Source organism: Ambystoma mexicanum, chromosome 4q, assembly GCF_040938575.1.
Source record: "Ambystoma mexicanum isolate Mex_15411 chromosome 4q, UKY_AmexF1_1, whole genome shotgun sequence".
Lineage (NCBI taxonomy): Eukaryota > Metazoa > Chordata > Amphibia > Caudata > Ambystomatidae > Ambystoma > Ambystoma mexicanum.
The window spans coordinates 118,633,970-118,647,403 of NC_090928.1; the positions used below are offsets into that span (position 1 = coordinate 118,633,970).

Consider the following 13,434-nt stretch of genomic DNA (forward strand, 5'->3'; position numbering starts at 1 on the left):
AAGTACAAAACATGGATCACAGACTTTTAGGCACTGCTCACATTTAGAAATGGTGATAGACAGAAAGAGATGCATTTTAGCTTAGAGAGACATGTAACCATCTATGTATGTACATCATTGAACAGTATAATGAGAGGTGAGGCTTTGGGAGTTTTTAGTTGTTGGAGATGGAGTTTTGGATGGAGCTGCTCTTTGAGAGATCGAGAGATGACTTGGAGAGGTGTTTGCGAGTGATTGGATGTACTTCGGGAAGCGGTTTTGGGTGCAGCAAAATCTGATGGCTTTGGCTGATATGCAGAGGGAAGCATTCTGATGAGAGCTGAGAAGATCGATCTGGCAGAGAGAGGCCCTGACTTACTGGCTGGTTGTAGAGTTAGCTGGAGAGGAGAGACAGAGCAACACAGAGCAAAAGGGGAGTATTGTTGAATAAGACCCGTGCATGGGGAATTAGAACAGACACTTACACAGAGCTTTGGCTGACATGATAGATGGGGTAATCAGGCAGGGTTTGTCTTAGAGAGTGTGAAGTATGGTGTGGAATGGAGAGGAATGGTGTGGATTGGAGTTGCTATTAGATTGCTTGCATTAGAAGCCTGTAAGGTTTATAGTTATTGCATTGCATGATAGATTTGCACCAAAAGCATAAAAGGTGCAAATTCGAGATTTGCATTATAGTAGTGTTTGCATCATGCATTTCTGTGTATGAATAAAAGTGTTTCTGTTGTTGAATCGATTCATGTGTTTTCTTTGTGTCTTATGTTAGTTTGTCCATAGGAGTAATTTAGGAGTAACACAGTGCACAAAGGCCCTGAGATACAAGTGTAGGGGTGGGGGGTATAGTGATCACCACCCCACCCTAGGAGATTTGTCTGGGTTTGACAGTTCCTTCTCACATCCCACCACCATCTCTGGGTACTGCTCGCTCGTCAATGCACAGCATGTGAATCTAAGCAGATTCACAAGCATCAGAAGACATGCATTAATCACCGTAATAGCATTTCTGATGATTGTATCTACATAGATTCATATGCGCCCACCCTTCCTCCCCTCGTGGAGTAGAAGGTACATAGAATTCTTACACCTTCTCTCTTTTGTACTCTCTCACGCTGACTATAAGGCTCCCTCACGGCAGAAAAAACAAAACCAGAGGGACCTCGACACGTGAGGGATTTTGGGTACACTACACATCACGTTAGGGATAGTGTTACAGTCCAGCCCATGTCGCCGTCCCCCTTCGATCTTTGAAAGAAAGATGCAATGCTCCACTAGATGTCGGACTATATGCACAGCATGTGAATCTAAGCAGATACAATCATCAGAAATCCTATTACAGTGAGTAATGTATGTGTTATGGTTACCTATATGGAAAAAATGTTCACCTCAGACAAAAATCGCAGTTGTTCTTCTATGTATCTATCTTCAATTAGAAAGATACAAAAGGGATGACTGTTGGAAAAGAAAGATACAAAAGGGATGACTGTGAGAAAAGAATACCAAAAACAAATAACAAGGCTGTCACCATGAAGTCCTGAAACCACCTCACTGACACACTCAGCATCCCCCTGAGGCCTACGATCCACCAGAAGTAAGAACATGTGCAGACTTGAACTCCACTAGTACACTAAGGAAAGAACCAGGACATAGGCCTTCTCTGTCTGCGCTGCCAGACTCCGAACCTCCTCCACGTCAACACCAGACTCGCCGCCTCTGTGCTACATTTCAGGAAGGAGCTCAATACCCTCCAGTTCAAGGAATGGGTCGTCCTCAACACCTAGTTCCATACACTCCACTTAATCTGAGACTTGTCATGTTTTCCTCCCCTGCTTGTTTGTAGACACCTTGCTGCCATATTGCCAACCTCCAGCTGCCCCTGTTGTTACCACCCCACTCCCTTGTATCTCTGCTTCCCTCAACTTGTCCGTCCCCTAAAGATTTGTAAAATGCTCCGATGTTTCCTGGATCTAGGTCAGCGATCAATAAATACTATAATAATAATAAATCATAAATCAAATTATAATAAAGGCAAGTTGGAAGCCATGTTGCAATTATCGAGAAATGGACTTGAAAGCTCAACAACTTAAAATGGCTGACTTAGATGGAACTGCGGCAGCCACATTGCTTATACCAGCTAACATAGCTAAATAGAGAAAATTATTTGGTTTTGGGGTGGATGGCAGGGTTGCTGTGGGATATTGTGGGCTAAAATGTATATTTTGTATATCTTCAGAGCAATGGTAAATAGTTGACCCAATGAATGGTTGGCGGAAGCATGTTTTAATGTAAACACGTGCCATGGAAATAAACAAATAAAAGAACTACAAGGTATAGTCATGTATATTCTATAAACCAAATCATCAAATCATTGAGTCCATTGATGTACGCGCCAGTCTTCAAGATCAGATGTTGTGCCAGTTCAAAAAGCTTGATAGGTTATTAATAACGCACTTAATACCCAGAGTGCGGACCCGGAGATCGAATTTGTGGTTCTCTGTGTCGTCTTGCTTCCAAGGCAAGCACATTGCCCCTGAGCTATCCTCCCAAGACTCCCAAACTAACCAGAGTAATCCATTTTATATATCGCCTTTTCCAGGAAATGCTTCACCAGTGGGGTTGTTAAATAGGTGTTTCGTATACAGCTCCTGGGTTCACCGGTTTGGACTTGGTTCTTTCTTGTTGCCATACTTATTTATTGCAGATCACAAGGACAGACTATAGCATATACAACTTTACTGATGTTGTAGTTGGTAAAGTCAAGTTGTTCTCCAGGTGAACTCCAGTATCAAATGCCTTGCCTTTTTTGACGAGGTGGCAGACGAAACAGTTGCCACAAGCATAGGGGCCAGTGTGATGTGGCTTTCCCCAAGTTTCAGTAAGGCATTTGGCCCTTCTCACCTAGGGGGAACAACCCTCCCACATGGGGCTAGGGAGGTGTGACCATTCCACAACACCCTACTTAGGGGTCGAGTCAAGTGGGCCCTTACTGGGAGAGACTCCCCCCTTAGGGGACAAGGACTCCCGTTCCTCTGAGGAACTCCCAAAACTGTTACACATAATGGCATACATGAGACTCTAAAATACCAAGAACGTACAAGTCCTAAGACTTGAGTGAATAAAGAGTCAATCTATTCTCTTTGAAGAAGAATGTGTGCCTTTAAATACAAGTCTCCAATCAACTGAGATGAATACGTTGAATAGCAAGTACCTGCTGAACGAGAGCGAGAGAGAGAGAGAGAGAGAGAGAGAGAGAGAGAAATAGGCACGGAAGATGTCCTTCCTGCATAACACCTGAAGTAAGCAGAGTAGAAGTGAGCCACGTAGCCTGCAACGTTCAAGCTTGCACTGAACAGAAGATCTGGGACACAGCGTATACCAGATGCAAGAAACAGAGGGCTAGAGTCCAAAACGAGGTAATAGCATGACCACGTAGGATACGCCCACAAACCAAAGCTAGCTGAAACCATCACAAGAACAAAGTTGCAACCTGACCGATTACATGAAGGAACACAGGGATGTTGTGGGAGTGAGGGAGTTTTCCTGGAAGAGGACACCGGCGACAGTGAGCTGATGGCAGTGGGAACCCAGAGAGAAGCTCCCAGACAGACACAGAGACCAGAGATGTCCCCCTGCTTTGTAGAAGGTAACTGGGAGAACAGGAAGACCGGGAGACCCAAAGGGAATTGTTATACAGTTCAAGAAACCCGTCTCAGTACAAGTAACACAAGGTTGAATACAAAGCTGATTAACTTAAATTGCTTTTATGTGAGAAAGAAAATCATTGAAGTCCTTGAAACAGAGAGAAAGCAACCTTGGATATCAATACTGTGGGAAAAGGGGGTATACCAAACCTTCAACACAGAACGAAGGGAACATCAGAGAAAGAGAACATTATGAATGAAAGTACAGAGAAACCTTTAGGAGCAATATTTATAGAGAGAATGAAGCTCATAGAAATCCATGGGAGGGAGAACAAGAGAAGTTTGATATCAGTACGCTGTGAAGAGGAAAAGCAGACAAGCTATTCAAGAAAGGAAGAGAGGAACCTAAGATAAAGAGAGTCTAATAAATTGACCACCTAAGTAAACAATATACAAGACAAATGTCAGAGTAAGTTGCTTAGAACGCCAGAACTACAAAAAGGAATAAAGGTCAAGGAGAGATATTCTTCAGTAGGAGAGAAAAGCGAACACTCTTGCGAAAGACCTGCATGAACTGATACAGCAAGTAACTATCTTAAGATGACCTGTTAACAAGAAATCAAGACTGATACAGGAAGTACTCTACTATATAAGGGTGCCTGTTTGGGCCTTGATTATCCAGGTGCTTTTAGTGCAAAATCGAGAAGACCAGTAAGATTAGGACAGAGGCGCAGTGGTTAGCAGGAAACAGTGTCACAAATGAGAATAAAAAGAACGCTATGTTGAGTGAACATGACCGTTATACTGGGTGTCAAAGCACACAAATGGAGATAAAATCTTGATATGAACGGCAAGCTCCATAATTATTCGGAGGACGGGGCAGTATCCTATGCACAAGGCAGAATTAAGCTTCAGTGCAATGTGGGTTCATCTTCAGGTGAGGCAGTCACCTGAGCATGACCAATTACAGTTGGTGGGGTCCAGGGCTCAATCTGTTGAGATAGGCATGAGTACACAAGAGTCTAAGCAGTGGAACACAGTTCAACGTCCACTATTGTCCTGAAGAAGGCTGGCACACCAAAGGACCACAGTAAAATGCTCATGTATTCTAGCTGAAATACGTGCCGACAACATTTTTGGTTGATAAGCAATGGACGCACGGGTAGAAAGTAGGTGTAATGTGATAAAAGAAACAAATTGTTATTGTGAAGCCCTATGAAATAAAAAGGGCATAGGTTTGCATATTGTTTACAATAGATGGTGGGGTGAGACTGAGTGAACAAGAGGATGCATGAGTAGTTGTGGATGTAATTGTGGCGATACAGAATATATAGTTTTTGTGATATATAAATAACATTTTGAAGATGGTAATTTATATATTTTTGTAATGAAATGATTTATCTATTAAATCTCAAGTTGTGAGATTGGGAGGCGATGTGATCTGTTTTGTCTATCACTTATGGGTATTGATTAGTGTGTATTAAATTATGATACAAGAAGTATCCACAGGAGAAGGGAGACATTCTCTGGTACTTAGTTTAATTTGTATAATTGTAGGGCCAGTTAGATTAGTTTTGCACAGCGGACATATCCATTTTAACATTCACGAATGATTGACATGCACCCTAGTTAGAAATATAGGTAGGGAATGTGCCATAGTGATAGGGGAAGTGAGGCCTTATTCTTTAATAAGAAACATTTGGAACATGTCCTCAGAGTTTCAGCGTCCTTCAGACCCCCCCCCCCCCACAGTAGGTTGTCTGGACTTAGCCTTGGTATAACATATGTATGTACTAGGCAGTCCCTTAAATTGGTACTCCAATTAAAAAGGAACAGGGCTTTTGCTAACTTTGATGGACCTTTTCCTAAAAAGTGGCAATTCCTTAAAAATTATTATTATATGTTATAGGAGAGATTGGAGAAAGTACTGACACATCACACGTGCCAGGCGATCCAATTGTGAGCTTACGTGTTATTTTCATTGCATGTTTGAAGCTTTGAGATTTATCACAACTATTCCTATTGTAAGGGTACAGAAGGAGGAGACTTGACACACAGGTGGCATGAATTTTGGCATAGACATTTATTTGTTAAAAAATAAAGAGGAAACATTTCTATCCCTAACTCTAAGGGGTTTCCCTGCCTCAACTAAGGGACTAAGGAATCTGTGAGGATGCCCAGGTAAATGAAAGAGTACACTGTTGTGTGCCAAAATGCCTACTTCTATCCCTTACACTAGTAACTTAACTAAAGAGATATTCTATTTTCTTGGTCCAGAAGAATGGCTCCCTTCTTCTGGACAATTAATTAGAGTTCCAATTGGCAGGTGAGAACTGCTCCTGAGTGGATGACTCCCTTCTCCAGCTCTCATTTCCTTTCCAGGATACATCACAAAGTTCCAGCTTGAGGTTCTCAGTTCAAACTTAAAAGTTCCAACTCAAACATCATTTCTTATTGCCCATAGTTTTCTTCACTATTGAGTTCCTGGAGAGTTCCTCCCTTCACAGGTATCTTGTTCACAATACTTTCACAGTGCCAGGGGTATGACTCCCTTCCCTGTGCATTCCTCGGCTTTGCTTCACGGTACAGCACAACACCAGGAGGTATGGTCTCCTTCTCCTAACCTTTCTTGTTTTGTAGTTTTCACTGTAGTAGGGTGAATGTCTCTCTTCCTGGGTGCTTCTCAGGCTCTTTTTCCACAGTTCACTAAGGCTGGGTGAATGACTTCCTTCCCCAGACCCTTCTCGGGCGCTTTACCAAAGTTCACAATGTCAGGGGCACTGACTCCTTTCCCTTGCTGCCTTTCACCTTGTTTTACTGGTATGTACATGTAGGTCCCACACCCGTAGTATTCTGATAGCGTAAATGTTCCCCAAATCCAATTTCACCTACTCAGACATCTTTTTTTTTCTTTCTTACAATTGGTTAGGTAAGTAGGTACATTTTAAACCATAGATGGGGTGTGGGGCAAGGGGATAGTATAAGGTAGGGGGGGGGAGTGGTGGATGCAGGATGTCTCCCCCCCAATAATAATAAATAATATTCGAAGAAAAGCTATTGCAAAGATTTTTCCTTTAGCTAATAGACGAGCACAGTGAAATGCACTCTAATATTTATCAGTGCCTTTGTATGATGTTGCAGTCACTTTAAATCACATGCCTAAGGCTAAGGGATGGCAGCGCTTTGAAACACATTGTGTATAGGCGCTATATAAATAAACTATCATATCATATCTTCTGCCTAACTCGGGTCTCTGCCACGAGGAGCTCGGGTCCATTGTACCTTCCATCATGGCTGCCATCGTTTCCATCTAGCACCATTTGGTGCAGCCTGCCCTGCCCTGGATTGGCCACTCTCTTCACATCTTGGCCAATCGCGAATTGGAAGGCGCAAGCCGGCCCCCGACTTTGAAGGCCCGCATTAAAAGGCTCAGGCTGTGCCTGTGTGGGCCGAGGTGGGCCTGGAGAGTCACAGATTCACAGGTCTAACTATGTCCATTCCCCTGGGCTAATTACTTAATTGCTTTCACTGCCACTGGTACAAAGGCCATCCACCATCCCTGCAGTCCTGAAAGTGAGTTTGGCGGTCCTCCAAAACTAACTCTGAGGCCTCTTCAGTGCCTCTATTTTAAAATCGAATTAGGGTGTTTTTATTAGCATTACTTGTGCACCATCTGCATTGCATTGTTTGCTGCCTGCATTTTAAAATCGAATTTGGGTGTTTTAGCATTACCTGTGCACCGTCTGCATTGCATTGTTTGCTGCCATCATTTTTCAAATCGATTTTAGGTGTGTATAGTTTATACAGCTCTGGACCACTGATCCAATGTAATTCTGTTCCTTCTGCGTTTCACTTATTCTCGCAGACTCAATCTACTAGGCCTCCTAGTGAGTTTATTCAGAACTGTGCGGTGCTGCCAATCCTCCCTCATTCCTTGGCTAAACCTCTGCCTTCCTATGGCTCTCTCCATCTCTATATTCTCTAACTGCTACACTATCACCTATCCCCCATCCCTCTCAAAGTAGGCAGGAAAAAGCACAAAAAAGACATCCTGAGTGCAAACCCTGGGCTACCTATTGCAGACACCTATGTCAGTGCTTCCTCTAGAGCGGTTTTCACTGATATCTTTTTCTCTGTCCCCTCTCCCAATCTTTGGACCCCCGCCCCATCTCATCTCCACTCTCTCTCCTGCCACACATTCTTTTATTAACGGTGGCACCAATTGGTAAGTCCTCTTGGCCAGTTTTGCATCCTCACGATGCTTCGTTAATGTCTATCACACTGGCGCCATTCTGATTCAGGGTCCACAACCCAACCTCCTTCTCTCATTAACTTCCTTGCTTTGCCTTCATCTCCCCCCCTCCTCCTCTCTCTCTCCCCCTCCTCTGAATGGTGTCCCACGCCCCTGTACTCTACCTCAGAAAACCTTCAAAAGCTCTGACAACTCCACCTGGTGATTCTTAACGCCCACTCACCCAACAAATACTCCTCTGACATCTGTCTCCTTCTTGAAGACATTGGCCTCGACATTCTCGCTCTTACCGAGACTTTGTTCAATGCCAGCTCAGTCACTGCCTTTGCCTCCCTCCTCCCTGACGGCTTCAAGATAATCTCCAACCTCAACGCACTGGCGGGAGGTGCAGGGGGTTTGCCTTAATCTTTCCTGTGTGGGTTCCTGCTTCCATCTGACCTATCCAGCCTGATTTCTCTTTTGAAAGCCTGGTTTGCAAGTTGGTCACATCTCCCACCTCCACCCTGATCATTGGTACCATCTACTGGCCTCCAGGCGCCTCCTCCCTGTTCCTCTCTGAATGTGCTGACTTCTGCTCTTCTTTACTTTCATCCACCTATAACCTTCTCCTCCTGGGTGATTTCAACATTCAACTGGACTCCCCTGGCTCTTCATTCACTCTATTCACTTATGTACCTTGCTTTCCCTCTTCATTCTCCCTTCCGTGCCAACCCACGCAGCTGGGCACACTCTCAATGCCCTCATACACTCTGACCTCTCTCTCTCTCTCTCGCAGCGGAACAGAAGTGGCTAACTTCAGGCTCATCCTCCGACACACTGGCCTGCCACCTGCTCCAAAGGCAATACAGACTTGCAATCCATGCAAAGAAATGAGCCCACATTTCGGCACAGGTCTCTGGGGCATCCAATAAATCAGCAGAACTTTTCAAAATCTGCAGGGAACTAGCCATCCCCTCCGTAGTCTCCTCCCCTTCTCTTCCCTGGCCCTCTGCAATGCACTGGCCTCACAATTTGGCAACAAAACTCAGGCCATTCTGATTACCCATTCTACACTCCCTCACAATCTATCCCACAACCCCCTTACCAGACCTTCCATTCTCCCCTGTCACACCTGAAGAAGTTACCAGAGTTATCCGCTCCATGAAGGTCTCTTCTAAACAGGTCTCCCTTTGCTCATCCAGGACCATCGAGGATAATATAGACTCTCTTGCCCCTGCTCTCGCTGATTTCTGCAATCACTCTCTTGCCACTGGATCTTCCCCCTACCCCCTTAAGCAGTCCCTTGTGCACCCACTCCTGAAAAAACCATCCACTGACCCTACCTGCCCTGCCGGCTATCACCCTATCTCCATTGCCCCCTTCCTGGGGAGGCTGTTTGAGGAGCTGGCTTTGCCCCGACTCAACTCTCACACTGAACTTGTTGGAGGCCTCCACGACCAACAATCTGGATTCCGAGCATCCATAGGCACGGAAACTGCTCTTCTGAATACTCGCGAAGAACTGCTCGCATCTCTGGACTCCAACTCCCCAGCTGTCCTTATCCTTCTCGATCTCTCCTCTGCATTTGACACAGTTAACTATTCCATCCTCATACAAAGGCACCGCTACTTGGTATCTCGGAACGGGCACTGGATTAGCTGTCCTCTTTCCTCATTAATCGCTTTTCCCAAGTTATCCTTGGCCCCTTCTCCTCTCCTACTTCCATCACATGTGGTGTCCCCCAGGGCTCTGTACTCTCCCCCTGGCGTAACATCTACCTTGCTATCCTTGCATGCCTCATCTCCTCTTTCTCCTCCAACTTCCAGTGTTACGCAGATGACACACAACTCTTATTCAGACTCCCTGCTGACCCTTCTGCATCCCTGACTGCCTATCTGCTATGCAGTCCAGCTGCGCCTCCAATGATCTCTGCCTCATCGCCTGTAAAACAACTGAGAACCTTCCCACTGGGACCCCTGCTCCCTCCTTCCCCTCACTCTGGCCTTCTTCCTTGGGCTCTCTCCCTGCGCCTTGGAGTCATCTTTGACTCCTCTCTCTCCTTCCTCCCTTACGACATTGTCAAGAAGTCCAACTATCAGCTCTTCCTTTCCAAAGGAATTTTACCTTTTCTCACGTTCCCTCAGAGGCTCAATGTGACTCAAGCCTTGGTCTTCTCTAGAATGAACTACTGTAGCAGCCTCCTCCTGAATCTTCCTTCTTCCACTCTGTGACCCCTCCAGGTAATCCAGAATAGGGCAGCAAAACGTATCCTTGGCCTTACTTCTCTCCTGCACTAAAAAGTCTTCACTGGCTCCTGGTTACGACACGGATTAAATTCAAATCCCTCTGCATCATCCACAAGGCTGTCTGGGCCCGGGGACCACACTATCTTCAACTTTACCTCACTAAATACTCTCCCTGTAGACCACTTCTTTCCTCTGGCACCAACTCTTTGTGTGTAAAGCGTTTTGCTAAACAGAGGGCAGGGGGTCGCTAGCTTTCCTCTGCGGCTCCCTCCTTTGAAATAGCCCCCCCCCATGCCTGGATCAGGATCTTCTCAAATTCCGAAAGCTCCATAAGACTTTCCTCTTTTCCTCCTCCTTCCCTCCCTCTCTCCTCTGCTAATCCCACAGTTGCTGAATCAGTGTCCTTGACCCTTATGCATCCTCAGGGCCTTGTCCTCCCACACCAATTCTTCCCCGCTCCTGTGTATCCACAGCGCTTTGCATCTACACACCCTCCACTCTGGAGGCTCTCACTTACACCTCCCACAGCCCATGCCGTGTGGTACGCAACATTCCTAGCACTTCATCTATGGCTCACCCACGAGCTCGGACTCCCCAGCACTTACTCCATCTTCCCTCTTCCTTTCTGCACTTGCACGCTCTGAATACTCTAGGCACAGTAGGTTCGTCCCCCCTTCTGCTCTTAAATATTGCATTGTAATGTATTTCCCACCCTCGCTCCCTCCATGCCCTGTGAGCGCTTTGAAACAGTATTTTCTTATTGTATAAGCGCCTAACGAGCAAACAATAAATAAATAAATAATGAATGGAAATACCTATTGAGTTACTTCGATATCGCATTTAAATCGGTACCTTCACTATGTTGATCTAAATGTGGTTCCTATCTTCGTGTATTGATGGAACATGCTTTAGCCTGGATGGAATGTTTGTGACTTACACTCAATCTTAAAATGGGTATGGATTTCCTACCTATCATCAACAGGGATGCTTAATTTAACTTTAGAAATCGCATTATTGTTAATGGAAAATGGCACTTGTTGGTTGCCACTTATATCCAGTGAAGATGTATTTTACCTATAGTGGGGAGACTTATGTATTCTGGGAACCCACCTCTGGCAACACACTGCAGAGCAATAGCTGGACTGAGAACCTTCTCTAGACGAGAACATCGTTGGAGGGCCTTCTTGTGAGCGATCAGTCTTGGTTTAATGAGGCTATTTATAAAATAGCACTCTTGGGACAACTCCTTTGGGCGTGCGAACACTGATTAAAACAGTGAGAAAGTGTTAGGGTCTCTCAGTTAGAAAAGAAAATACCAGTAGAGAAACACACAAGAGTTTAGGGAAATTTAAAATAATTGGTATGATGTCCTCTTTACCCCCTGTTTACAGAGGATATTCAAAGGGATTATTTGGAGTAGCCACTTGGCTCATCATAGATAATCATTTAATGTATACTCTGAAAGGTCCCTATTCAAAACAAATACAAATATTATTCGAAATCAATAATTAAAGTTGGATTTGATGCTAATACTGTTTAGATAGTTCATGTAATTTGTTAGGTAGTTTGTGGGTGGCAAATCAGACGTGTCTTCACGAAATGTTCTTTTAAACACGTTTTTATTTTAGAGCACGGAAATAAAAATCAAATGGACTAATGTTTACTGCAAATGTTTTTTCATTGAGTTCATAATTGTTGGTTATACAGTGAGTTGTGTTTATGCGTATATATTTCTTCACGTGTATTGTTAAATTTAAAAAGACACCTCTATTTCGGTGATAGACTGAAATGTGTTATTTTGAATTTTCATGTGTGGATATGTTAATGATTGTGGGGCTCATATTGGAGGTCCCCCTAATTTGACGGCGGGAACCCGTTACGTGCACCGTGCCTTTTGCCCTCCCCTTTTGCACTCCTGTGCAAATTGAGTAAACCCCACCTGCCATGTATGCATGGAAGGCAACTTTTACAATGGATCCCTATGGAGTCGCCTGCTTTTTGCTGGTGCATAACAGTGGTCACAATGTACGAAAATAAGTAGTGGAACTATGTTCCCTGCTAGCCTGCACCACTCCCCACAAACCTCATCGCACACGCCCCCTCCCATGCACAATACCTACCCCAAAACACATGTGCCTGCTGTTTAAAGGAACGTCCAGTGCAGTGCACCTTTCAACTTCTTCCTACACTTTTATTTTAAAATGAAACCATTCCGGCATGGTTTCTTTTAAAAATAAAAATATAGGAACGGTAAGACTGACTTAAAAAGGAGTAGAGGACGAGCACCGCTCCCGACCGCTCCTGTTCACTTCGACCACTGGTGCATAAAGCTGGTGGACTCCAAAGGGATCCTCAGCATTTGCACCCGCATGAAAATGCACGTTGGCGCAAATGCTAGAGTATTTGTATAGTGGAGAGGAAGGGAGGCAGCGGAAATGTAAGTCACATTCGTCCCCTCCTCTCCTCCATATGTATTCAGGCAAATGTGATGGAAATCTATAGCATAAAAAGCCTTGTGCAAGGCTTTGACGCTGAAGGTTCCTGGCACGGCCATTTGTTTGAATGTTTACTGGTCCTGTTTCTTTGCAGCGTTATTGCATCATCCATTTTAATTGTAGATTATATAGCTTTAAACACTTATAGAGGTGAGATGATGTTTGGACATTCTGATACAAATATGGATGTTCACAAACAAGGGAAACCTTATTAGTCATGTTTTCTTGTAAGGCTTGGAGTAAAATGTCCCTTTGTCCAACAGCATTTCCAGTTTCCAATTTTGAAAATGTGCTGCGGCTGGAACATGAACTACAATCTAGTTTGATGGCTTCTGAAGATGCAGATGGGGCAATGAGTGGCCCTCACCCCAGCTCAGGTAATATTTGGATGCTCTCAGAGATCGGATATCGAGTGGTGGATCCTCCATGGGGGAGGGGGATAAAGGAATATCATCATGTGCTGCAGGGTGCAAGATGCTGAACCCACAACCAAGAACCCAACTTGCAATCCTGTGCTCTAGTTGCCTCCATGGCAAAGTCTCCTTGGGTCTTTCATCCCTTGTGTCTCCCACCCCCAACTCATGCACCGCGCTCTGCCCCTGTCACAGAAAACCACAACCCAGTTGTGAAAGTGGCCATGAGAGATTGGGACATTTTTGTTCTGCAGTTAGTTACATTGTTTGGTGTCCCACGCCTGGCAACAGGAGGAATTAAATGAAGCACCCTTGCTCTCTTCTAGGGCTCACGCAAAAGCCAGCCATCTTGTTAACCAAAGCATGATCAGGTAATTCGATTTTAACCAGGTAAAATTAAACTAATATCTGCAA

At 44.6% G+C, this 13,434-nt stretch overlaps 1 protein-coding gene across 3 annotated transcripts in view; it reads left to right on the forward strand.

Annotated features, from left to right (window-relative positions):
* The window catches only part of LOC138467526 (zinc finger protein 84-like), a 453,354-nt gene that overhangs the window by 288,647 nt on the left and 151,273 nt on the right, over positions 1 to 13,434 (forward strand). For all 3 annotated transcript variants that reach the window (XM_069607629.1, XM_069607631.1, XM_069607630.1), the window contains one exon: positions 12,871 to 12,984. In XM_069607629.1, the coding sequence (XP_069463730.1) occupies positions 12,871 to 12,984 (114 nt within the window). The remainder of the gene's footprint in view (positions 1 to 12,870; positions 12,985 to 13,434) is intronic.